The sequence below is a fragment of the Pelodiscus sinensis genome, chromosome 14 (genome assembly GCF_052426305.1).
Source record: "Pelodiscus sinensis isolate ZL-2025 chromosome 14, ASM5242630v1, whole genome shotgun sequence".
NCBI classification, from domain to species: Eukaryota; Metazoa; Chordata; order Testudines; family Trionychidae; genus Pelodiscus; species Pelodiscus sinensis.
Window position 1 is genome coordinate 43,381,272 of NC_143065.1, and position 27,273 is coordinate 43,408,544.

General features: G+C 46.0%; 1 protein-coding gene across 2 annotated transcripts in view; it reads left to right on the forward strand.

Moving 5' to 3' along the window:
• The window catches only part of PIAS1 (protein inhibitor of activated STAT 1), a 102,629-nt gene that overhangs the window by 41,506 nt on the left and 33,850 nt on the right, over window positions 1-27,273 (forward strand). For both annotated transcript variants that reach the window (XM_075896847.2, XM_014578062.4), the window contains exon 2: window positions 3,607-4,051. In XM_075896847.2, the coding sequence (XP_075752962.1) occupies window positions 3,607-4,051 (445 nt within the window). The remainder of the gene's footprint in view (window positions 1-3,606; window positions 4,052-27,273) is intronic.

Consider the following 27,273-nt stretch of genomic DNA (forward strand, 5'->3'; position numbering starts at 1 on the left):
ATTCTCAGTTTCACTTAGCTCACAAAAATCTTCTTGGTTCCCTAAAAGCAGTGAAACAGGCCATCTTTGGAAACAGGAGGAGAGACTATGCAAGAGTAAGGGGACCAAAGGATACAATCATAAATGAAAAGAAGAGGCTGGTATATGTTTTTGTGTGTGTGTGTGAAAAGGAAAATAGAAGCGAGTTGCTAATTTTAGATTGGAAATGGCATCTGAAAAATTCATAGTACTGAGATTCAGCCAACAGTGATAGTCAATTCCTAGAGCCCTAGGAAATTCACTGTTCATTTTGGTCAGTTGCAGGCCAGAGGATTTTTAAATGGTCAGTTTCATAGTTTCAGATATTTACATCTGAAATTTCATGGTGTTGTAATTGTGAGGGTCCTGATCCAAAAGAAGGTTGGGAGAGGACAGTGCAGCACTATTATAGAGGGGGTTGTGGGATTACCTCCCTTAATTCTTCTGCTCTGCTGCTGGCAGGAGTGCAGCCATTAAGCAGCGGGCAGCCAGAGCGCAGTGGCTGCTGGCTAGATGCCGAGGTGTAAAGTCAGTACCAGTGCCAGCAGCAGTATAGAAGTGAGGGTCACAGGGTTTGGGGGATGGGTTGTTATATGTCCGGGTTTTCCCTGCTGCCGGACTGGGGACTGACATGGGGCTATGGTGGAGTTTCCTACAGATTGGTGAGATTCTTGGAAGTGGATCTGATCTGGTATTGGGAGCGGCCTCTGCAGGGGAAAAGGAAGTCCTGTGTCTCCTCCTCCCCGGCTGGGGATTAGCAGCTGGAGGCCAGCCTATGATAGGAGCTAGTGTGAGGGCACTCTGAGCCTCCCCTACAATAGCCAGATTTCACAGGGAAAATGAGATTTCGCAGACCATGATGTGTGTTTCACAGCCGTGAATTTGGTAGGGCCTATCCATGCTACATGAAACTCGGAAATAAAACCACCTAAGTCTGCAGCTATTCCCCTCCCCCTCTGTCTGCCCCCAAGGCACACTCTGGAGTTCCTCTTTTGCCACTTGATTTCACTTCTGTCACGCTGTTTTTAAAATGACAGTGTCACTAAACGTAAACATTGTCAAATACTTTGGCTCTTGTGGCTGCCTTTTTATCTGCCTCATTGGAGGTTTTCTTTTGCATGTAAAAACACCCTCCCCAAAAAAACTCTCTCCCCCAGGCAATGCTTTGGATATAGATGTCTAAGGAAAAAAATGGATCTTGAGGCAAGCCAAGGCGATATGTCCTTTAAACACTTAATGGTGTACTGTTATGCTGTTTTTTAAAGTTAACGGTTATTCATTCCTGTTTAGAGGAGCCACTTAAAGTAAACAGCCTAAATAGAATGTATTTTTAAAAAGCCTAGTATTTGAAGTTACCTTGATAAAATGTTGTAAGATTTTTTTTCAAGTTGAGATTGAGAGTATACTTACTAACTATGGCAGCTAAGGAAGCTTTGGGTTTTTTTTACCTTTACTTAAGTGCTCAGTCTTTTTAGTAGGGATGTGGGGAACAGGTAGAACTGACATGGGGTTGAAAATTGACTAGCAGAAGTGGGGAAAGAGGTGAGAGACAGTGATGGTTGAACTGGGCTTGTTTAGTTTGGAAAAAAGAAGATTAAGGGGGGACATGATAGCGGTTTTCAAATATCTAAAAGGGTGTCACAAGGAGGAAGGCGAAAATTTGTTCCTCTTGGTTTCTGAGGACAGGACAAGGAGTAATGGGCTTAAAGTGCAGCAGGGGAGGTTTAGATTGGACATTAGGAAAAAATTCCTAACTGTCAGGGTGGTCAAATATTGGAATAAATTGCCAAGGGAGGTGGTGGAATCTCCCTCTCTGGAGATATTTAAAACAGGTTAGATAGACATCTGTCAGGGATGGTGTAGACGGCGCTTGATCCTGCCTTGAGGGCGGGGGGCTGGAGGTCCCTTCCAGTCCTATTATTCTATGATTCTATGAAATCACTGTGACTGATTTAGTAATTTCTACTGACTTTTTATCATTTTGACTATGCTCAAGTATTCTGGTGGTAGAAACAGTGTAAAACCCTGGGACTAGGAATCAAGTAAGACTGTGGATACAAAATAGTCTTCCAAATATCCATATTAAATACACAAACTTTGTAGAAGTTATTTTATTAACATAGTCCATTGTGATAGTTGGTAATTGTCAGTTAATAGGCTCTGAATTTTCTTCTCATTCTTTTTTTTTTTATGAACAGATTTATGCTCTGTCAGCTGTCTTTTTGTTGTAAAACACTACTGTAAATTTCTATGTAGCACAAGCAAATTCAGAATGGTATTTTAAAACATATGTCCTGCACTCCAAGTATTCACAAACATTCTGGTTGTATTAGAGGAACAAAAATTATTAGACCATAACTGCATTTGCCGAAATGTATAATTCAAAGAAAAATTAAACCTACGAATAATGCGCTGGTATCTTACTTTACAAATCTTCCTCCCGCCTTCCTCTGCCCATTTTTTCAAAGCTGGTTTGCTTTCTCCTAAAATTTTCACTCCAGACATGAAGCTCTTGGATCCCCCTTAGTTTAGTACCTTTAAAGCACAAAGTCTGTTACGGATTTTCTACACCTACCGTAAAATCTCAGGTATAATGCGCACTTTTTTCCCAGGTTATTTAGCATCAAAGTTGAGGTGCGCATTATACATAGGTGCTGTATTTTAAAGTTTTATTTTGGCAGAAGCCAACGAATCTGTAAGTAGCCTCAGGCCGGGGAACTCCCCCTCCCCTCCGCCCAGAAACTTTCCCGCTGCAGTGCGGCGCAGCGGCCGCCGCCCCGCCAGACTCCCAGACAAGGTGAGGAGCCAGTGGTGCTGCCAGGCTGCAGTGCCCTGGCTCACTGCCTGCCTGGTGCTCCTTCAGACTGCGACCGGGGGTCCCCGTGGCAGATGTGAGCTTGGTGCGGTGCACAGGCAGCTGTCCAGGGAGGCGGGGAGCAAGTTTCAAACTCCGCCGCTGGCTCCCTGGGCTGCGCGCTTTTCCCGGGCGAGCCTGCAGGTGGGAGCAGCGCGTTCCTCCCTCCCGCTGTCCTGCAGCCCGGGGCTGCCTCCGGGAAGCAGGCGAGGCTGGGCGTGGTGCTGGCGGGGTCGGCTCCTGGCCTTTTTAAAGAAAAAAGTCTGAGTTAAGCTCCACGTACAATGGGGTGCGCATTATATATAGGAGTTCAGTTTTTTATTATGCTAAGATTCAAAAGTCAGGGTGCGCATTATACTCGAGATTTTACGGTTCCCAGCCTTTTCCAGATGGGGACCCATTTTGACAATTCAGGAAGACTTGGTGACCAGGGCAATTCAAAAAAAGTGTGACTGGCTCCTTAAGACACACCTGGGGAGACACTTGGCCACCCTTTTGAAATGTAATGCCGACCCATATTTGGGTCCGGACTCATAGGTTGGGAAACCCTGATCTAGATTGAGGCTAGTAATCAATAACCAAGATCCTACTGTAGGTTGTGTTTTCGATCGTCAAGGATGGGTTAGAAATGTTAAGTGCTAAATAAACTTGGGTCAGAAAGTTGAACAGAAGTATTGACACTGCAGAAGTGGTAACGATCATACTAATATTTATGAATTTTGTTTGTCTTCAAGCAAATGGTTATGAGCCTTAGAGTTTCTGAGCTGCAAGTACTTCTGGGCTACGCGGGGAGGAACAAGCACGGACGCAAACACGAACTTCTCACAAAAGCACTGCATTTGTTAAAAGCCGGCTGCAGCCCTGCTGTCCAAATGAAAATTAAAGAACTCTATAGGCGGAGGTTCCCTCAGAAAATCATGACACCTGCAGACTTGTCTCTCCCCAGCGTACACTCAACTTCCATGCCAGCAACTTTGTCTCCATCTACCATTCCACAGCTCACTTATGATGGCCACCCTGCAACGTCACCATTGCTTCCTGTTTCTCTTCTGGGACCTAAACATGAACTGGAACTGCCCCACCTAACATCCGCGCTCCACCCTGTCCACCCAGACATAAAGCTTCAGAAATTACCTTTTTACGACTTGCTGGATGAGCTGATAAAACCAACCAGTCTAGGTAAGGCTGTAACGTTAATTCTGTATTTAGAATCTCTCATCAGTAAGAATGTGGGGTGGAGGGGGACTGTAGCTTCTGGCGTATAAACTGACATAATTAAATCGAGACAGGATCCCGAGAACCAGTGTTTCTGGATACAAGAAGTAAATGCCTCTTGGAACAGCTTGTTCTACAGTGCACAGGAGGAGACATGTCATCCTAACACTCACAAGTTGGTTCAAATAGCAACTATAGTTAAGACACTAAGTACTGTTGCCTGTAGTATATGTAAGTTCAGCGTCCCCATGGGAAGGAATGGGCAAAAACAAGCAGTTTTTGTTTAAGCTTTAGAAAAGGGAACTTAAATAAGGAAGTCTAAAGAACTAAAAGTGGGTAGTTAAACCAGAATAAAACCAACCACCAACAAAACTTGGGCCCAACAGAAAATTCTGTGGTCTTTGTTATGTAGCAACTCCGATTAAATCGTCATCGTGATCCTTTCTGGAATTAAATGAACTAATCTCAGAAAGACCCACAAGGTTTTTGAGGCTGCAGCTTTTGTAGTTAAAATGTCTTGTGGTAGTAATCCGAGTTTCCCCCTTCATTGTTCCTACCCCCGTGCGGAAGGAATTTTATTGTGTGCACCAAGGTGATGTGCTGAGCAGCACATCACCTTTGTATTGATGCATGTCACGAAATTCATGTGGCGGGGGTTGGGGCCAAGGGGTTCTGTGTGTGGGAGGGGGCTCAGGTCTGTGAGAGAGGGTTGGAGTGAAGGGATATGAGGACTGTGGCAGGGGTGTGGGCTTTGGGCTGGGGCCAGGGGTGCAGGAGGGTGCTCCAGTGGGGGGGGTGAGGATTTCAGAATACAGAAGGGTGTTGCAGGTTGCAGTAGGGCAGTGGTCTCCAGCCTTTTTAAGCATGAGATCACTTTCTGAATTTAAATGCAATCTAAGATCTACCTCACACCCCAATACCCTTTTTCCCCACCTACTTTGTGCCCCTTCTCAGAGGCCCCGCCCCTGCTCACTCCATCCTCCCTCCCTCCCTCAGCCTCCCTCACTTCCACCAGGTTGAGGTGCAGGAGGGGGTTCATGACTGGGGTAGAGTTTCGGGATGCGGGCTCCAAGCTGGGCCCTGCTTACCTCAGGTGGCTCCTGGGTGGAGGTGCATAAGGGCTAAGGCAGGCTCACCCCTGCTCTGGCCCTGCACCACTCTCAAAAGCAGCCAGCAAACACCATCCTAAGCCCTGTTGTGCCTCCTCTCTACTCTCTGGAGATAGGACACAGGGAGGCAGAGGGGGCACCCTGACATCAGCTCCCCACCTCTCCTTCCCCTGCCCAGAACACAGGAGGCTCCTGAGGGGACAGCTCCAAGGCAAAGGGCTGGAGCTGTGGGGGAAAGGCGGCAGCGGCCGTGGCAGCTGAAGTGCTGGCACTTGATAGCCTCTTGCCCAACCCAGTCAGGATCACCTGTCAGAGGCTTCAAGACCAACCAGTAGATCCCAAGCTACTGGTTGGTGGCTGCTGAAATAGGGGCTTAGAGTGTAGGAAGGGGTGAGGGCTGTGGGGTGGGCTCAAGGATGCAGGGTTTGGGGTGCAGGACGTGGATCTCGATGGGAGGGGTTTGGGGCTTGGGCGTACCTGGGTGCTTCCTGGTCAGCCGCGCTAAGGCAAGCTGCCTGGTGCCTGCCTGTCCTTAGGCACCGCACTGTATCCTGGAAGCAAGTAACAGGTCCCGCTTCTGGCCCACGCCGTGCGCTGCTCCCACCACCCCCCTGCCTAGGAGCTGCGCTTGCTGGCTTGACTGCTTCCCTGCCGGCCACACTTGCTCCCTGCTAACGTGGGTAGGGAAGGGTCCCTCTCACGCCACCTGCGGCAGCTTCGGGGCATGGGGAGCGGTATCTCTTCCCGCTGCAATCGTGAGCCTCTGCACAGAGCTTAATAGCCCCAGCGCAGCCGTGCGGCTTAGAGAGAATGTCAGTTGTAATCTATAAAATATTTGTGTAGCAGACTAGGATGATTTGGAGTCTTAAAGAACAGCGTGTAGCAAATTGTGCTCCTGTTCTGGTCCCTGGTTCACCAGAGCACTGAAGCATTGTCTTGTCTTTGTGTGCCCATTGATTTCAGTAGGACGCCTGGCATGCTTAAGTGCTTTGCTGGATTGGAACCCTGGAAAACTCTACTTGTGAGGAAAGTGAATAGTCCTGCAGCACCTTAGAGACTAACAGAAAATGTCAATGTTATCGTGAGCTTTCGTGGGCACAACCTGTCCTCGTCTGCTACTCGCTGGTTGTGCCCACGAATGCTCCTGGTACCATCGACGTGTTTTGTTAGTCTCTAAGGTGCTGCAGGACTATTGGCTGTTTTCAGTTACAGAGTAACACGGCTACCCCCCCCTCTGAAACTTGTGTACTTGTAAGGATATCACTGTTGTAACTAGGAAACATCAGCTGGGCGTGGGATGGTAGGGGAATAGAAACAACAGTTATCTCTTTTGGGGGAGAGGAAACCGACAAACCCCAACACATCTGTAAATGATTTTGAAAACTTCGGTCTCCCCGTGGAGACTGAACTGCCTCTGCTCTTCCATAAGCATCTGTGGGAGAAAACCGAAAAAAAAACCCGCTCCTTTCATTCTGTTCTGAGAACGAGCAGGTAACTTGCATGTCCTGAAGTGCAACGTGTGCATACCGGAACAAGGTCTGAGTTGGGAGTATTTGTTGCTATAAGTTGTTACATTTGTGGGATCACGAATATGGCAGCTTGTATGTTTAGTTTGCACTTGCCTGTTCTTTTTAAAATTGAGGCGCTAATAAGACTAATGTGACAGAAATCAATTAGTGAACAGTTGTGGAATAAATGTGTTGTCCTCCTTAACTCTGGTAGAACACAACTTTCAGCACAGTTGGGTGACCTATCTATTTAGCTTCCATCTGGAATCTCTAATTGGCGAACAGAAATTCCCAGCAATGACTGCAGTCCAGGCTAATTAGCTGTTCAGGCTGTCTCTCATCACTTAGTATTGTAAATACTTTCACATTTCACACTGTAATAGTGTAATTTCACTTAGAGACTCTAGAGCATGAATTATGGTATGCATTCTTTCCTCCCTGTGGTCAGTACACCATGGGCCTCATTCCTAACAAAGCAAAAGCAATGATAATTTGCACTCTGTCATATATATGGCAGTTCTCTGTGAACTTTCAGAATGCAAGGATGAATACAATGGATGCAACTTTAATTCCAGCTAAATATCTTCTACATTAATGAAGAGACATATTGAGTGTTGATAGATTGAAAAGTTGGCCACCTAGCTGTGTTGCGTGTATGTTCAATTCTTTCCGTCCATTAAGCTGTGACTGAAAAGGGGAGGGAGGAGCTTCTAGGTGCATACATGTGAGAACCAGTCCATTTGGTTGTTTTAGTAGCACTGACTGCAGGTGGTAAGAGGGCATTTGGGAAAAACCCCACAAATATAAGAAAAGTGCATTACTATGCATTCTTATGTCAGTGAGAGAAACCCACTAGTTTAGCAATGGGAAGATGTAAACATTTGATTCAGCTTAAAAAAAAAAATCTTTAAAATCTTGAAAACGCTTTAAGTAACTGGTTTACAAATAAAGTTCTAAACGTAAATACAATTGTGGACTACGGATGTAAGTGACTAGTCGAATAGCCATCTACCTGATAAGCATATGCTTATTGGGTAGCCGAGTAGTGACTGAACTAGTTGCTTCCTCCTCCCCGCGGGGGGCCCCCCCTCACTGCTTCTATCAGAGAGAGGCAGCAAGGGGGTGGGGGGAGCTGGCTTAAAGGCTGGTTCCCCCAAGCACTGTCTCTGTGGAGGCAGGGAAGTCAGAGGTGTAGTGTGGGACCGGTTGTGAGTCGGGAATCAGCTGATTTCTGACTTGCACCCAGTCCCATACACTGTGTGTCTGCATTTAAATGTATTAAAAGCCTGGCAGCTCTTAATACATTTAAAAGGCAGAGCCACAGCGGGATTAGCTCCTGGGGATGGGAGCTAACCCCGCTGCAGTTCCGCAGTTCCCCCTTTATCGCCCAATCGAGTAGTCAGTGGAAATTCCATCAACTACTCAATTAGCTGATTAAACATTATTTAACATCCCTATTGTTGGCCTGCCTTCCTTGACACACCCACACCCCCCCCACACTCCTATTTTATGTTGTTGGGTATAGATGGTGGCTTTAGTTACTGTATTAGGTTATCTGATGGATATTTGCTCCGAGTGGTTGAAGTATCCCATTCATTGCTATAAGGAAGTCCTTCAGCTTACAGAGCATTTTTTCAACTGGTTGATCCACGTTCCAGGCACTTGTGACTTTTTTCTTCTTTGAAATACAGCCGTCACTATTGTCTGTTCCTTGGACCTTGTATCGGTATATAGGAATGTTTTGATTTCATCCCCCATTTCCCAAGAGACCACCAGCCGGGTGACTTCAGTTGGCATTCAGAATGACTAGCTCCCGCCTCACAAATGGAACCTGTTGCCAGTCTCTGGAACGGGTCAAAGACTTTTTTTTTTAAAGTTCCGTGTACCCTAATTTATTCAGGTTTCACTTAATCATTTTCAGAGTAGTTACTCGGTTACAGACATTCTAGAAGAGGCACTTATCTTTCATTTGTCATACCCAAAACACGCCCTTTGTACTCAAGTATTGTAGGTAGCTGGTTCGCTAATTGAATCTGCTTACCCAGTAGGCAAATGGAATTTACCAGACTTTTTTCCTGTTGTCTAGAACAAAAGGCAATGGATGTGAGTCTCTTGTCTCCTCAGAGTGTAGCTCCAGACTGTTAAAAATATCTTCTAATGTACTATGCCTGTAAGATGGGCTGTATTGATGGGAAACTGGAATACTGATTGCATCTAAAGACCTTCCATTTAGAATAGTTGCAGCAACTCCTGGTGCTGTGTTCTCTGTGACACAAGCTTCAGAAGGGTAGCCGAGTTAGTCTGTAACTGGAAAAACTGGATAGTGTCATGAGCTTTTGTGGGCACAACCCGCTTCATCTGAAGAAGTGGGCTGTGCCCACGAAAGCTCACGATACCAGTTATATGTTTTGTCAGTCTCTAAGGTGCTGCAGGACTGTTTGTTGTTGAAGTTTTTCTCTGTGACAGCCAGTCAAGATGAGTGTTTACCTTTTCTGGGCTTGCCATGTACCCCATAGCTTGCAGTAGAGAGCTGTACCAGTGGAGGGACAGTACGTTTGCAAAGCCCAGTACGTGTACAAAACTAGTGGTTTTGACTCGCTGTGCTATTTTTTGAGAACTCAAAATAGCAGACTCCACAGCAGAGTATCGCTCCCTGCCATTGCTCTATTTAATCACAGTCTCTCTCATTTGTCTTCCTAGTGCGCAACTCTTGTTTAGCTTTTCCACACGTAATACAAAAGTGATGGTTATATTGTAAGTAGCATTGAGACTTGAAGGCACTTGCAACATTCTTTCTGGACCCAAGAGGGCTGTCATTAGGCTTGGATTTTTTTTACTGAGAAGAAAAGGTGTTGGGTCCCAGCTCAGCAGTATTAGGGACACAGCTGATTTTTTTAGCAGTGTGAGAGATTGCAAAGTCTAAAAAGCATCTGGATTGGACAGTAGGGATGTAAGTGACTAGTTGACCAGCCAAGAAGCATAAGCTTATTGGCTAGTCGACTAGTGATGCAACTAGTTGCCCCCTCCCCCCTTTGTTGCCTCAATCAGAGAGAGGCAGCAAGGAGGGGATCGCAGGAACCGGTGCTGGGAGGAGCCGGTTTAAAAGCCGGTTCCCCCTCACCACTCTCTGCTGGGGACAGGAGAGGTAGAGGCATAGCAGGAAACAGTGTGAATGGAGACTGAAGCAGTCTCCACTTGCACCACTATTACAATCCTGCTTTTGACATGTACAAGAGACCCGATGGCTCTTGTACATTTTGAAGGCTGAGTCGTTGCAGGGAACGCAGGGCCAACCGGGGGAGTCCCCTGCTGGCTCCGCACTCCCTTAGAAGCTTCCGCTTTTGAACTGTAGCAAGAGCCCAGCAGGAAAGCCCATCGACTGTTTGATTGGTTAATCAATCTAAATGTAACATCCCTATTGGACAGTGTACCTGATGCAAGCTGATTAGTGTAATCCACAATGAAACATGTTCTCGCAATGCATATTGGCCAGGAGTGGGCTTCGAAGGATTAGATTTGTATTGGTGAATGTCAATTAACATCCGTTTCAGTGCACATACAACTGCTACCAGACTGTGTGTTGGTTTTTAAGTTTCAGCAGTAATGTTTGTCGTTGAGAATCCGAGTGAGTTAGGCAAAGAAAGAAAAACGCTGCTTGATAGCTTGAGTCAAAATCCAATGATTCACGCACTTGAATTAGGCCAGTGACAGACGGACTAGTGAGTGAATAGTGAACAGGAGAATGATTTGATGATTTAAGGTTATTTTGTATATTTTGACACGTGATGAGGGCAATTTGTACGTAAAGCTTTGACTTTGAATCTCAACATCTCCTGGCATTGAATAATTGTCTGACCTTCCATTAATAATTTCCCACAATTGAACATTTAAATCAATATTTTTTCTAAAAAAAGAGCTTAAATAATCTACGCTGCTTACTGAAATCCTGTGAGCCTAGTGCAATGGATCCCAATTCTTATTTGTCCTGGTGATATACCATGGCAGAGTCTAGACTGGTGGGGGCTGCTATGCCTGCCTGTGACATGGGGTGCCCTTTACAATAGCCTTGCTGCTGTAGCCACCAAACTGGACTGCCGACAAACAGCCTCTGGCATGTAAGTTGCTCCCGCCTATGCCAAACCTCCGCTCTTACCAGCCATAAAAACTATCACAGGGCAACCCAAACACTCCTAGTCCCAGATCTCTCTGCTCCCAAATGTATGTCCTGGACTGCCTAGCCCTCTCCTGAACATTACAAATATATTAAATCAATTTTTCCTGTAAGGGAATAATATACACACACCACTTATTTTCCCAGTTGGAGTTACCTGAACATTTCAGGTTGTGCACTAGATTAGTTAAAAATAAAACTTCTTCTGCTGTTACATCTGTCTCTTGGTTTCTGTTGTTTCCACTCCAGTTCATCTGATGAAGTGGGTTTTGCCCATGAAAGCTCATGATCCTATATATTTTGGTTATAGCCTATAAGGTGCCACAAGACTGCTTGTTATTTTAAAAACAAGTTGATTAACTGTATCAAAGAGCGATTTGAAGTGCGTACAAGTAATGAGATATACAAGAAAAATATACGGCCACTCCCTGACTTATGAAGACACCGAGTTACGACCAACCTCCCATTAACCCCATTATAATATTTTCAAGTTGAGAACCATGTATGTCAAGTTTTTCGAACAGCGCGGGCAGCACGTTTAAGGGCATTTCCGACTTACGACCAAATCGAGATACGACCAGGTGTTTAGAACGTAACCGGTTTGTAAGTCGGGGACTGCCTGTAAACTGCTTACTGGTGTCTCACTTACATTATATTTGATTCAACCAAAAGTTCTCGTAACATTCCTACAAACAGATTACTGACCGCACTCCTCTCCCAAAACCCAATGCTGTTTCCTCTTTTTGTCCACCTCAGTTGCAGAGAACGGGATGGATGTGCAGTGTTTTGAAGTGTCTGCCCCTTTTTATAGTCCTGTCCCCCTTTGAGAATCATTTACTGCTGAGAGAGAGGTCACAGGCAGTCTTGTGGAAAAAAGGAAATGCAAGGCTTTTTAAAATTTATTTTTTATTTATTTTTTATTTTTTTTGCAAAAATGTAGATTTTTGTCCCTGGGTCCTTCCATGCAAAGAATGGCTACTTAGCAGGTAATGGTCCTTCCCTTGGTTGTTTGTCCCTTTGTCTCTGAGGAACTGGTTTAACCAGTCCCTATATTTATCTGGGAAGCATACATGAGTCATCCTTTCAGCTTATATTAACTTTTGCATATTATCTAGTAGTACTTTAAAGACTAACAAAACATGTCCATGGTATCATGAGCTTTCGTGGGTACAGCCCACTTCTTCAGATGACCAGAGTGTTGGAAATCCAGATCTGGACTGCTGCCACTCCACGCTGCTGCCTCTTTCTCAGAAGCACCATCACAGGGTGACAGACAGCCAGTCCTTGAGGGGAGATGATTTTTAAACTGGCTGCCTTCGCAGACCAGCTCGCACCTGAAACCCCACACTGCTGACTCGGATACAGGGGCTGCCAGCCCCGCTCCCAGGGACTATAGAATAGTCGAGTAACCAATAAAATTTCATGAGGTTACTCGACTATTCCATTAACTGCTATTTAACATCCCTAGTACAAACTCTTCTTTAGGGTGTCTTACAAAAATGTTCTGGACTGAACCTACAGTTGACTTATGATGCAAACAATTGTGACTTGACTTAACTTCTGGGTGTAACATCTCTGCCTTTGAACATTACTTTGCGTAAACCAGTTGGCAATGATTCACCCAGAAGAATTAAACTAATGGAACTGATCTTAGTAGCTTAATACAGAAAAGTGAATGGTTGTCAGACTAATCTAATATGCGTGTGCACGTACCTTACTACAATGAATACCATAGAAGGACCTCCGAATGAAATGCTTTTTATACATCTAGGCGGCTAATGGCTGCTCATCACATTTTTCACAATTGATTTGATAGATTTGAATATCAGAAAACATGCCAAATAGATGTAGTTTGCGTTGTGAACTCTAAACTTTAAACCATTTACTTAATTCAAAAGAAACTAGGTTTTTGTGATATTTTGACAGCTCGTTATCTTTACTAAACTCACTAATTATAACATGAATGGACTAATGCTGAAGCAGCATATTCGTAGTGGAACAGATGTGCCTGCTGGAGATCTCCCTAGTACTAAATCATGTGTTGACCAAACTTTGTGATTAGTTCTGAGTTAAAGAAATTTATTCAAATTTGAACGGGTAATTTCAGGATTTACAGGAGACTATTAAGCCCCTGAAAAGTCATGTTTTATAATTAGTCCTTATTTAAATGTAAGCTGATTTCTTGTGTATATATTGTCATAGGTCTCACTTAAACTTGAAAATTGAATACATGTTAAATAGTTTTGAGACTTCTTATGGCCTCACAATCCCAAACTGTGCTTGTTTAATAAAACACATTGTTCAAGATCAGGTTGAGAAGTGGAGAATAAAAGGCATCAATAACTGAAGACTAAAAACCAATTGTATCCAACTAGAATGTTGTTTTGTCTCTCTGTAAATCCTGACCGTACTGAAATTAGTAGCATTTATTGACTTCAGCGTAACCAGAATTTTTCCCAGTGCACATCTCCAAACCAGGACTCTCTGGTACGACCACGTCTATGATCTGAACGTCTATGATGCTTCTGGACCAGAGAGTCGTGGCAGCCGGGAGTCGGACATTAGCAGGGCCTGGACATTAGCAGGGCCAGGAGCCCTGCTGAGGCTTGGAGTCTTCCCCGAAGCCAGCAGTCACACAGGGGGGCAGGCAATTGGCAGCCTGGAAGAGGGCAAGAATTGACCTTCCCTGGTCCGGCGGACTCCCTTATTTGGGACTGATCAGGTGCCACAGGTGCTGGACCAGGGAGCCCCAACCTGTATAACTCTACAGAGACCTATCAAATGGGTAACTAGGTAGTTTTTGTTTCGCTGCAAGTGTACATTTCAGTGTACGTAGTTTGGTTCTGATCATTCAAATATTAAGTGTCCTCAAATCAGTCTTTAGTCCGACATATATCAGGATAACCAAATATGAACTCACTCAGCAGCAAGTTATAATGGAAACCGCAGTTGGCCTTTTTCTGTAATGCAGTCATGTTTTGAGTATTTCAAGGATTTAAACTCTGAGTGACCTAGATATTTCTCTCAAGAGTGATTGTGTGTGTCATGCCCCCTGTGCTTTATGAAAATTGGCGTATGAGTATGAATAGGCATAACTCAAAGATGCTTTATGCAAAATGGATCATGTAACATATCCATTGTAAAGTTACTGTCTGCTGAATCTGTATACCCTATTTTTATGCATGTATCTTTCTTGTATGGCAGATAGACATATGAAGTGTGAATCTGATTTTAATTCTAAATGTGCTAATGAGGGCCATTAGTGATACTTTAGGAAAGCAATGGCTCAGTATTCACGCCAGCAACTTGTGAATAGTCTTCTTTGTCCTGGAAGCCCAAACTGTGGTTGGTCCCAGAAAGACATGTGACCCTGGTGTTGGAATCCATCATGCGTGTGGTTCTTTTCCACTGGAGTGGGTAGTGCTAAACAGGGGGTTCCCATCCTGGGGGGAAATCCATTTAAGGAATGGACAGCGATCAGTCTTTGGTTTCAGCTGGCCTTGGAAACTGCCTTGCCCACCCGTAGAGGATACCCATGAAGAAACCTGCAAACAAAGACTTCTGAAAGAACCTGTAGAGCCATGGTCACCAACCCGTCAATGGCGATCGACTGGTCAATTGCGGGGACACAACCAGTCGATCACAAGGTGTTCCAGCCCCCCATTCCTTCCACCCCCGAGACGGAGCCCATGCTGATGTTACCTCCTGTGAAAATGGAGGTAGCGCTGGCTTCCTGCGGCATGCGGGGGGAAGTCCTGCAGCTGCGAGCAAGGTCCGGCATCTCAGGAAGCGCGTGGGCTGCTCTTCCCCTCCCCAAAACAGCCGGCGCGCTTCCTGAAATGCTGGGTCTGTCACGCTGCTGGGGACTTCTTTTCCTGTGCTTCCTGCCTTTTGGGGGCGAGGGAAGGTGGGCAGTCCCTGGACTGCATGCCAGCTCCACCTTCTCAGGAAGCACGCCGGCTGTTGTGATGAGTAGAGGAAGAGCGTGTGCTTTCTGAGAAGTTGGAGCTGGCATGCAGGCCCAGGACGCCTACCTCCCGTTCTCTCCCTCCCCCTATGCAGGAAGGCAGCAGGGGGAAGGAAGCCCCCTCGCAGCACGACAGACCCAGCTTTTCAGGAAGCTTGCTCGCTGTTCGGGGAGGGAAGGAGCATCCCACATGCTTCCTGAGACCCTGGACCTGGCGCGCAGCTTTTCCTGTCCCCTCCCCTTGGCCAGACCCCTACCAGCACCCTGCCCCAGCACCCTACCCTCTGGCCAGACCTGCAGCAGCACCCTGCCCCCGTGCCGCACACCTCACCAGCACCCTGCTCCTGCCCGCTCCCTCCTGGCCAGAGGCCTACCCCCAGCTTGCTCCTCTACTCTGTTTTTCACCCAGTTTCTGCACCTCTATCCCTATCCCCAGGGCTCGATAATTAGGGCAATCTACTTGCCTGTGGCGAGTAGATTTTAGCCTGGCACGGCGCCGCAGTGAGGATGGGATGGGTGTGCAGTGCAAACCACTCACTAGCAGCCCTGTCCCACACACTGGATCCCTCATTTTTGGCCCCACCTCTAGGGGCCCACAAATTCCACTGACCCCAGAAGAATTAATCTGTCCTGGGGCTGGAATGTCAGGAGAGTGATGGGTCTCAGTTGGGGCCACATTAGTGAGGCTTGGGGTGTTTTGGAGGGGTTGGTTTTTTTTTTGCATCTCTCTTTTGTGGCCCCAACAGACTTCTCTGTGGGTCAGTGACCCCTGGCTCAAAACAGGTTCCCTGCCCCTCTCATTAATAAAGACAATGCTGAAACATTTTGTTGGTGATATAATATTTTATTTAAAAATGAAGCCTGGCCAACAAGCCCCCAATTGGGGCCACGCCCCATCAGGCTGCAGCATCAGAAGACTCCTGTACCGCCCCCCAAACCGAAACCTGAGCCTATCATACATGGGAACCCCCTGTCCTGAGACTCACATCTCTGAACTCCTGCACCCCCACATCCCCAGTTTTCTGCCACACCTGCACCATCCACACACTGCAAATCTGTGTCCTGAGACGGTCATACTCCCAGCCTCCCTGCCCTGAGCCCCTTACGCACCCCGCCCAAACTCCTGCACCCGCACAGCAACAAGACTGTGCTTGCTCAGCACCCCAACACTCCTTAGCTTGGAGCCCCCTCCCTGAGCCAGCATCCTCTTCTCCACCTCCTCCTGCACCTAAACTCCCTCCCAGAGCTTGCACCTCTCTCCCCTTCCCACCCCCAGATCCCTCCTTCCCACCCCAGAGCCTGCACCTCCTGTCTCAACCCAGTGGGAGTGAGTAAGGGCTGGGGACAGCAAGTGATGGAGAGGAGGGGAACAGAGTGCGGGGCCTCAAGGAAGGAGCGGGGTCTTGAGGAAGGGATGGGGTAGATCTTGGCTTGCCCTGACATTTAATAAGAGATCTTGGGTGTGTAAAGGCTGGAGACCACTGCTGTAAACTGAGCCTTTGTCTACACTTACGTGGAAAGCCCAGCTGTGGCGGCACTCTAAACTGAAAGCATGGCCACGGCATGAGTGCTGGAAGACAGCCCGGCCAGCGCCCTATGGAAACCACCTCCCTGAGTAACAGGGCTCCCAGTGTTGTAGCCTGGACTCAGACTGGTGCGTTACAGTGCTGTAGCTTGAAAAAAATGAGGTGAGAGGAGTTGTCCTGGCTCCTTCCCCACTCTGGCATGATAAATGCAGAAGTGGGGGCCAGCAAATACCCCAAAACCTTATCTACCAGGCTTTGGTATAAAACTCCCTCCCACACCCCCAAAAAATCTTAAAACCCTAGATTTTGGGAATAAAACTTCTGCTGCCGCCACCCAAGTATTGATGTGAAAAATCAGGGGAGAGATCACTTGGGAAATCTCAGTCCTAAAGTACAAAGCAGGACACAACCATTAATCAATACCAGGTTAATAAAAGAAAGAAAACTTTTAATGTCACCTCAATATTCCTATTGCAAGCATAATAACTAGATGGAAAAGTAACAAATAATATACTCATGGAGAAACTCTATGGGCCTAGAACTTAGTTACAAAGAAAAGCCAAACGTCTGTGCACTTTTGAAAAGACATCAGATCCCATACCCAAAACATAAGCCAATAAAATCTAACGGCTTTATCTGAACTTTACCCTACTTACAGAAAGTGAAGAAAGAGTCTTTTCTTGGAGGGAGACAGTGTCTGTCCCCCTCAATAGTAGGAGAGAACTCCCAGAACAAGGGAGGGAAAACCCACAAATTCCTTTCTCCCACTTAGAAATTCCTGCCTACATTCCTATTGGCCATTCCACCTGGCTAGGTAAGGGACATAGTTAACCCCTTAGTCCCCAGGCTGCTGGCTAACCCTCATGATCATGACAGGAGTCCTCTGAGGAAGTGGGTTGTGCCCACGATTTCAGCCTGGCGCCCCATTTACTGGCGGCGCGCACATGCGCAATGCGGCTCCTGCGCATGCGCGGCTGGCGAGCGGCTTTCGCCGCAGTTCGTCAAGCCGTGTGTGTGTGTGTGTGTGTGTGTGTGTGTGTGTGTATATATATATAGAGAGAGAGAGAGAGAGAGAGAGAGAGAGAGAGAGAGAGAGAGAGAGAGAGAGAGAGAGCTGTGACTTGCTGTGTTGGGGGGCAATGGGGGGGGGGAGTGTTTTTTCACACCACTGAACTAGAAAGTTAGTGCTGTAAAGTGCCTGTGTAGACTTAGCTCCAGGTTAGAGTAAAGATCAGTTTTGACTTAAAGCTTTTACCTGAGATAAGAACAGCTGTTTGGGATAAGAATTTGCATGTAACAAGTTTCTTAGTGGATTAGAACTAGCTGGCGTCTTTTGTTCGTTTTAACTTCGTAAATTACTTTGAAATGTTTTTACTTGCAATTATTTAAATCCTATTCTTTATACTTGATGATAAACAGAAGTGTTTTTATTAAGCCCAATGTAAGTAATTATTACTTGAGGGGAGCAACCTTTGTGCATATTTCTTTCATTGATAAAGGGGGCTGACCTTATGCCCCTTCTCTGTGTAAAACACGGTAAGATGGATTTAAAGTGGGTTGTGCTCCTCTTTGGGCTCTGTGTTCCTGGGTGCTGAGCCCTTCTAGCTGAACCCTTCCAGAGTGGAACTGATCTAGCATATGTGTTGCTCTTCAGGGGGGTGGTAACCCCAATTCTGTGCGTTCGTTGGGGGAGGCCAGAGCTTCTGGCTCAGCAGGACAGGGTGGGGAGCCTTAGCGGGCAGGAAGGCAGGCAGCAGTGGCTTGATCAGCACACCCAGAGGCAACCCTTGGGATTTCTGTAATCCAACCCATCGCCGTGTGCGTCTATCCTAATTAAAGGGCACTGTCTGGGATTCTAATTGCCTCTCCATGTTATGTTTAACATTCATTCCCTTTGCCAGCGGCTCTTTACCCCTGAAAGTGCAGCTCGCAAAGCCTCCCCTGCAGCTTGTGAAGCTGCCCCATGCACCCCTACAAATGGCCCCTGGCTCCCTGTGCTCACCGTGTGCAGGGGAGCCGTCCGGCCTGGCAAAATGGTGTCAGCAAGACGGCGGGAGCCTGATGTGGTCAAAAAGCCTAACCCATGGTTTTTAAAGGGGCAGCGTCCTTTTTTTGCCTTGTTTTTCTGTTCTTTACCCCTCTTTTCTCAACAACTCTGGTGAGGAGCTCTTCCTCCCCACCCCCCTTCGACATTTCTGGTGGGCTCTTTGTTAAATGGGTTGGAAACCCCTGCCCTAGGCTAAGGCTTGCAAACTGGCTCTTTCTGGTGTTTAGCAGTGTGAGATCTTCCATAACTTTGCAGGTGTTGAGTACTTGGGTGAAGTCGGCATTAGAAGCACCTACATCCATTTCTTAGAACAATTAGTACGTGTAACTGGTTTGGCTATGTAATTGTTCTGAACAGTGCTGTCAACAACTACAGCAAAGGCCTGCAGTTGCTCTGTTGGCAACGGAGACTTTTTGAACGTGCTTTTTGCATTAAAAGATAACATGTACCATGAGAGGTTTTACTCTTCTAGAGCCTTGCTAAATAAAATGGGTTACATATCACACAGCTAGGAAGTATGTTCCACAATAAACTTGCATTTATTGTATTCTGATCTGAAAAATACTTTTGATGTAAGCCATGCAAATTTTGACTTTGAAACCCTAGATACAGCGACATCATCAAAAGCTCTGTGCTTCTGTCTTCCCTTGCTGGAAGGCTATGACAAACAGAGCTTTTGATGATGTACCTGTACTTGTGATTTTGTATTTCTTGACTGCCAGGTTCTAGTTTTTCCTGTGTCCAGCAGGTGGAAGGAACTGCTGCTAGAGAAGCATTTCTTTGTATCAGTTGAATTTCCTTGGGGGAAATCCTGCTCCCCTTTATTTCTGCTTGCTCACGCAGTAATGAGAGTGGCACCCTTTCTTTACATTCACTAAAAAGTCGCTATGAAAGGGAGTGATTAATCGTGTTTAAGAATTCAGCTGACCATTGGGCATTCAATGCACGTGAGAATAGATCATACCACTGAATTGCGGTCATAATGAAATGTTATTGCTAAGACTGGCTTCTGTCAGGACAATTCACTAGACTTTTATATACAGGCAGTCCCCGGGTTACATGGATCTGACTTACATCGGATCCCTACTTACAAACAGGGTGAGGCAACCCCGTACTAGCTGCGCCCCCCCCCCCCCCCAGCAGACCACCGAGACACGCCACGGTCCTGCCGCCCACGTCCTCTGCGGCGAGAAAAGCAGAGCCAGGGAGACGCGGAGCGGCTTTTCTCAGCAGACACCTCAGCTTGAGAATAAAGGACTGAGGGAAGTGAGGTGTGGGAGAATAAAACTGAGCTCTGGAGAAATGTTTGGCTAGAGTTTCCCCTACAATATGTACCAGTTCCGACTTACATACAAATTCAATTTAAGAACAAACCTACAGTCCCTATCTTGTACGTAACCCGGGGACTGCCTGTACTTAGAAATATCATTTGAAGCTGCAAATTCTGTACTTAGTAGCCATTGCTATCTTTTATATAGTGGTAGGCAGGCCCTCTGCTGTGCATAACTAGGGTGAGGCTTGTTAGTGAAAGCTCAACTTCCTTATCTCCTTTACCAAGTGAGAGAAAGAAAAGGCACAGATGTTGATGTGTTTTGTGGGAGGAAGTTCAGAAAGCTCACAGAAGAGCTGAAAAAAGTTGGTGTTTTGTTGATTTCCGGTTTTGCAATTCTTAGCAATGCGAGAGTCAAGGGCTAATTTTTCTTTCTTGTATTGCGTTTCTAGTTTAGTTAAGCCACATTAAAATTAATTCTCATTTTTAGTTTAAACGTGTGTGTGTTCATGATATCCCTTAAAAACACAAATCAAGCATTCTGTAGTATGAGGGCTCCACATTTTGTAAGTCTCTAGTGTAGTCTCAAATCAACCTGTGAGTTTTTTCAGCTGCAGGAGATGAATTTAGTTTTTCAGTTTACAGTGTAGCAGATAGCAAGGCGGAGACTGAGCAATCTTCCGATCCGGAATCTGCTGCTCTCTCTCTGGGTGGCTGGTGGCTGATTCTCAGATGCTGCCCCTCCAAGGTTGTGGGGCAAGGGGCTATTTTTATATTTGAGCGAAAGCTTGTGCCAGAGGGAACTGTGGCCCCAGTTTAACAAGCACATGGTTAACTCAAAGCCTATCAGTACAGGTTAGACCCTTGGGACCTGGTCTGTCCCAAACAAGGGAATTTGCCAGACCAGGGGAGATCCTCTGTCGTCGGCCTCCCAGACACCTGCCAACTCTGCTTCTGGCCCCAGCCAGCCCCCACTGCCTTCAGCCAGCTGTGCTGCTGGCCCTGGCTGGACCCCTGACCCTGGGACTCCCAGCTGCGCTGCCTGAGCCCCCTGTCTCAAGGCTCCTAGCCATGCTGTGAGGCTTCCTGTCCTGCCTGAGCCCCTGCCGAACACTGGGCTGCCACAGGGCTCCCGCCTCTGCACTGCGGGGCTCCCCGTGCTGCCTGAGCCACTGCCACTGTTGTGCTCCTGGCTGTGGAGCGTACAGAGCTGCTCCCTGCCCTAAGTAACACATCGCTACAGGGAGCAACTCTGAATAAACCACTGGAACTCTCTGCTGCAGGGCTCCTAGCCATGCCACAGGAGCCCCTGCACCGCCTGAACCCCTCCTGCAGGACTCCTGGCTGAGCTGCCAGAGCTCCTTGTGCTAGCAGATCCTCTGCCGTGAGGCTCCTTACGCCGCCAGAGCCCCCAACCGCAGGGCTCCTGGCTGCATTGCAGGATTTTCCACACCACCTGAGCACTCTGGCGCGGTGCTCCCTGCACTGCCCGAGTCCCCTACCCACCACTGGCCTCCCTGCCCCTGGGCTCTCTGGGCCTGCTGGACCACAGATGTTGGTGACTAGAGAATCCCGGTTTAGGGAGGTACAAGCTGTAGACCCATTGCCAGAGAATGTGTGCCAAAGTGCTTTCCTAAATGGGACAAAAAACAGGACTATGTATCACTTTAAAGACTAACAAGATGGTTTATTAGGTGATGAGCTTTCGTGGGCCAGACCCACTTCCTCAGATCAAAGAGTGGAAGAAAATAGTCACAACCATATATACCAAAGGATACAATTAAAAAAAAATGAACACATATGAAAAGGACAAATCAAATTTCAGAACAGAAGGGGGATGGGGGGGGAGGTAAGTGTCTGTGAGCTAATGATATTAGAGGTGATAATTGGGGAAGCTATCTTTGTAATGGATAAGATAATTAGTGTCTTTATTCAAACTTGAGTGTAAAGTGTCGAATTTAAGCATGAATGACAGTTCAGAGGATTCTCTTTCAAGTGAAGTCTTAAAAGGCCTTTGAACTAGTAGTTGGTTTCTAGGTATTCGTCTAGCTCAACTACCCACCCGGAGAAATAAAAAAGCAAATTGAAAGAGCCAGACAAATACCTAGAAACCAACTACTTCAAGACAGACCCAAGAAAACCAACAATAGAACACCACTTGTCATCACCTACAACCCCCAACTTAAACCTGTCCAACACATTATCAATAAACTACAACCTATACTGGAACAGGATACCAAACTCCAAGAGGCTTTGGGAGACAGACCCATAGTCTCCTATAGACAACCACCTAACCTCAAGATGATTCTTACCAACAACCACAGGACATACCACACTAATACCAACCCTGGTACCTTCCCTTGCAACAAACCCCGTTGCCAGCTTTGTCCACATATTCACTCTGCTGATACCATTATTGGACCTAACCAAGTGAGTTATAAGATCAAGAACACATATTCCTGCGCATCCAGAAATATAATGTATACAATCATGTGCCGAAAGTGTCCGTCTGCTATGTACATTGGACAAACGTCTCAGATACTTGCCAAAGGATCAATGCCCACAAAACAGATATCAGACAGGATCACAAAGAAAAAACAGTTTCTTGCCATTTCAACCAGAAAGGACACTGTCTCAACGACTTGATTACCTGCATCCTGCTTCAAAGACCTTTTAAGACTGCACTTGATCAGCAGAAGGAGTCTTAATCAGGAATTTCTCAGTCAGAGTTTCTCTCACCTCACAATAGCTTAAAAGCGCAAAAAAAAAAAAAAAAAACCACCAAAATTCTCAAGAGAAGCAGCGTGGCATTAGAATTCGTTGGCTCTCATTTTAGGGCTTGTCTTATTCTGAATTACCCAGCCCTGGCTGAAGGCTTTGCTTGCACATCTGAAGAGGCAGAGTCTCAAACAAAACGGAGCCCCGCATTCTTATGCTTGTTACAGAATTTCAGCCGCTTTCATGTCAATGTAGGCTGAAAATATATGTCCCTTCATCAGGCCCGTAGAACCAGCATTGTGGTATTTCTGGAAAGGATGCCTTAAGTAAGTTATTTAATACCCTCATGCATTACTCAGCTGCTGTCAGTGCTATAAGCAGTGTTCCCTCGCATCTTTTCCACCCATGTGCGGAATAAATGTTTGTGTGAATGGGCACCACCAGTAGAAATACAAACCTTGCTGATCAGCTCGGCGGCATTGGAATCTCTCTTTAATGGCCGCTCAAGCACTCCCTCACCCTGATTGACCTAGGGGAGGGGGAGCGACAGGATGGGGTGTGGGCCGGATCAAATCTTACCCATTCCTGAGGTAACCACTAAAAATCCTGGTGGTTTCATGCACTGCAGGCTTTGCAGCGTAACATTTTGCAGTATATATAAGTTCTGTACTGCAGAGCCTTCATCATGGGGTGACAGCTGGTTCCCCAGGAGCGGGGCTGGAACTCCTGGGGAGCTGGCATGTATATCCGTAACGATTTCACTTTTGCATCCTAATGTTCATAATGTCTGGAAAAACCAAGCTGCTCATGTTCAGGTGCCTAAAGATAGGTTTGGGGAATCTAACTTTAGGCACCTGGGTTTGAAAATTTTGGGCAGAGTTTAAGGGATCTCTGGCTTAGTTGGCCTCTTAGAAAGGGTATTTAGTTAAGAGCCTTGGTTGTCTTAACAGTTATTTTGTGGTAGTGCCAAGGGGCATCATTCACATTGGGGCCACATTATGCTAGCATTGTACAAAAGTATAGGCCCTTACAGCCCCTGCTGTAAAAGAGTTTACAGCGCAAAAGACAAGCTACAGCCAGAGGAAGAAACAAACAAATTAAGTTTTGGGGAGTTTGGGAGAGTAGGCTGGGGTAACAAGCATTAATAATGAAGTTCATTTGTGACCTTGGGAAAGGCTGCGGAAATTGTATTAATGACTTACAACTACCATAATAACAACAAATGGTCTAGTAACATTTTAAAGTCTAAGAAAACATGTAGATGGTCTCATGAGCTTTCGTGGGCAAAACCCACTTCTTCAGATGAAAAGGGTTTTTCCCACGAAAGCTCATGAGACCATCTACATGTTTTCTTAGTTTTAAAGTGCTACTAGACTATTTTTTTAGTTTTTCCTGTTACAGACTAACTCAGCTACCCCTCTGAAAATACTATAATATATGCTTTAAAAAGTGTAAAATCACTGTTTATCCAGTTGCATGGAATTTCCATGGCTTCCTTCTGTATAGAAAACTGTTGTGGAAAGTTAAAATATATAATGTTCAGGCAAGTCAAAGTTTTCTTCTTCCTTGTTAAATTGGGTTTTTTCTACTTTAAATTTTTTTAAATTGATTGCTAAAAGCTTTGTGTATAAATGAATTTGAGATTGCAACAGACTGACCAAAGCTTGAAATATTGAACTTTGCAAGACAGACATTGCCACTAATTAGTTAGGTAAGTACTTTATCATTGCATAACTTGGGTGCGTCTACACAGCAGGGCTTAACTCAAAATAAGTGACCCAAATTGATCTACGTCAATTGTGTTGCTTATTTCAAAATAGCTTATTTCAAAATTGAGAGTATCTACACAGCACTTATTTTGAAATAGAGCACTCTTCCTCTGACTTCCCTTACTCCTTGCACAATGAGGGTTATAGGAGTCAGAGTAAGAAGTCCTCCAGTGTGACAGTATTTTGACACTGTTTTGAAATAACTGCCTGCTGTGCAGAAGTGGACTAAGATATTTTGAAATAGCTCTAGTTATTTCAAAATAATTTTGCAGTGTAGATGTACCCTAACAGATTATCTAGTTCAGTCCATAGTAAACCCAGATAGGTTATCGAATCGAATCTTTCTCCTCCAGAAAATCTAGGCAGGAACCAGAAGTCAGTTTCCATGGGAGAGAAGAAGAAAATGTAGGTTCCTTTATCCAGGTTTTAGCCAAAGATCTGAAAGGACTTCACAAACATAAGCTTCATAACATCTGTGAGAGAAGTGTTATAAGACTCTTTACAGCTGGGTAAAATGAGGCACTCAGATTCAATGAGTTGGCCATGGCATTGCAAGAAGTCAGTGTCAGAGATAATGTAGGAGTCTTGATTGCCAATTGCTTATTAAATGCTAGAATGTTCTATTGCAGTCCTTAGAGCCAACCTGTTGTGTGTTCTCGTCTTTGCAATGTGTAGGGCTGCAGAGAATGCCCCATCACTTCCTTCCTAGAGGCCGACTCTTCCTCGGTTCAGGTGTCCGGTGTATTCTGTGGACCCTAGTAACAGGCTTTCCCCAAAAGGGAGCACTTTTCTACAGCAGTGGCCTGATTCCAGTTGTCTGGATCCTATCTTCTGTTTCATACATACCCATTTGAATGGTTGTGGGGCATGAATAGGTCAAAGAACAGAACGTTCAAAAGGTGCTGCCTGTAATACGTGCTTCTCTGAGTAGAGAGAAAGGGAGACGCTTAATGTGAAGAGAGTGGTTTCGTGGCAGTGGGTTATCAGGAGGGAAGAGTGTCTTGTATGCGGGATGTTGAGGGTGGTGGTGAAGCTGGCTAGGGATATTTTATTGTATGTTGGTCCTGACTAAGATTAATTTCCCTGCCCCTCCCTAAGATGACTGCTGATACACTGGACTGGTACAAGAGAAGCTGATGAAATCAAATGAGGAGAGAAGCAGTGTAGATCTGTGTAAATCTGTTCATTTATGTGGCAACTTCAGTCCTGTATCAAATACTTTCTAAATAATGGTAATTTCTTATTAGTGACTTTTTTCTGTGCTTGCTTCTGGATCCAGCGATGCATGTGTTGAGTTGGTATTCTCCCCACCCTTCCCACCCAACCCTACAAAATTATACGGTAACAAACTAGATGTTTCGAGAGGAACTAGCTAACCAGAAACTACCCACCGCTTGCCTGGCGAGCTTCCAGCTTTGGGATTTCATCATATTTTGAATAATCTTCCATAGTTGATCAGAATTGTTCACCACTATGACTCAATGAGTGACCAAAAATCATTCATTGACCTTGACAAAAGTTTGTTAAAATGTACTTTTTTGATACTGCTGCTTCACAGAACTAACTACACATTGTAATAGTGTGTTTTTGTCTTTAGAAATAAACAGTTATTAGCTGTCACCGGTAATGAACCAGTTCAGTAATGACTTTCCTATTTCTGTGGTGGTTCTAATATAACACTTGTAATACTAATCATTTAATCAAAATACAGTAGTCTGTAAATGTTAGCTGTTAGTAATACGGAAGGCATTTTTGACTAAATAAATTGATAATCTGATGTCCAACTGGTTCCCTTAGGAAGCAATTCACAATCTTAATGTATCCTGATTGTATAGAGTTCATTAAGGATTTTTACGGGATTCATTCCTGAACCCCAAAGACTATTACTAATACTTAGCATTTTATATTTTTCAGAATGTTGTAGAAAAATTGAAGCAACCTGCAGAGAGAATATTATCTGCCCATGTCTTGCCTGTTTAATCCACACCAAAAGGAGTGGATGACTGGAACAAGCAGGTGTTTGACACTAGAGAAACCCTTCAAAGAGCTTATAATCTAAACATAAGAGAGACAGATGGGCGAATAGAAGGAAGTAATGAGACCTCATTGGTCAGCCCGATAGCCTATCCTCTCTGCACACCAGTGGTCTAACTGCTTTTTGTAGGCGTCATGGCAAAGGAGACTATGAAGGAGGGATGTTGAGGTAATTTTGTGGCTGTTGACAAGGAGCACCTCTCAGGTGCGGGGTGGAGAGCGGGAGAAAGCAGGAAGATTTTTGTTTGGAAACGTAACAAGTGGGTGTTGCAGGCTGGCCTCATGGGCCAATTGGAGGCAGGAATTCGGAAGACGAGAGTCGGTAGGTCGGATGGGGAGAGAGCATGAAGGGCATTGGAAGTGCGGTCTGCCACTTATGTTTGATGCAGCAGGGCAGGGGTCTTTAAGCACAAGATCACTTTTTGAATTTAAATGCAATCCCAGATCTACCTCAAACCCAAACACCCCTGCCCTATCTTTTTCTTGCCTCTTATCCGAGGCCCTGCCTCTGTTCACTCTGCCGTCCCTCTTTTTCACCAGGCAGGGACAGAGAGTTGGGGCGCAGGCTCTGGTCTTGGGTTCAGGGATTTGGAGTGTGAGAAGGGCTCTGAGCTGAGCCTGGGGCAGGGGTTGGGGTATGCGAGGGGGTTCAGGATACAGGCTCTGTAAGGGAGTTTTGGTCCAGGGGGCTCCGGGCTAGGGCAGGGGCTTGGAGTGCAGGAGAGGGTACATGACTGGGGTGGGGGTACAGAGTTGGCTCCAGCTGGACACTGCTTACCTCAGGTGGCTCCTGGGTGGGGGTGCAGTGGGGCTAAGGTAGGGTCACCCCTGCCCTGGCCCTGCACCGCTCAAAAGCAGCCAGCACACTCCCTCCATCCCAGCCCTGTTGTGCCCCCCTTCCATTCTGTGGAGATAGGATACAGGGTGGGAGGGGGCACCCTGACGACAGTGCCCCCTTCTCTGCTCTGCACAGCAAGCAGAAGGCTCCTGGGGAAGGAGGGGCAGCTCCAAGGCAAAGGGCAGGAGATACAGAGCAGTGCGGGGAGGGGCAGCTGAAGTGCCGGCAC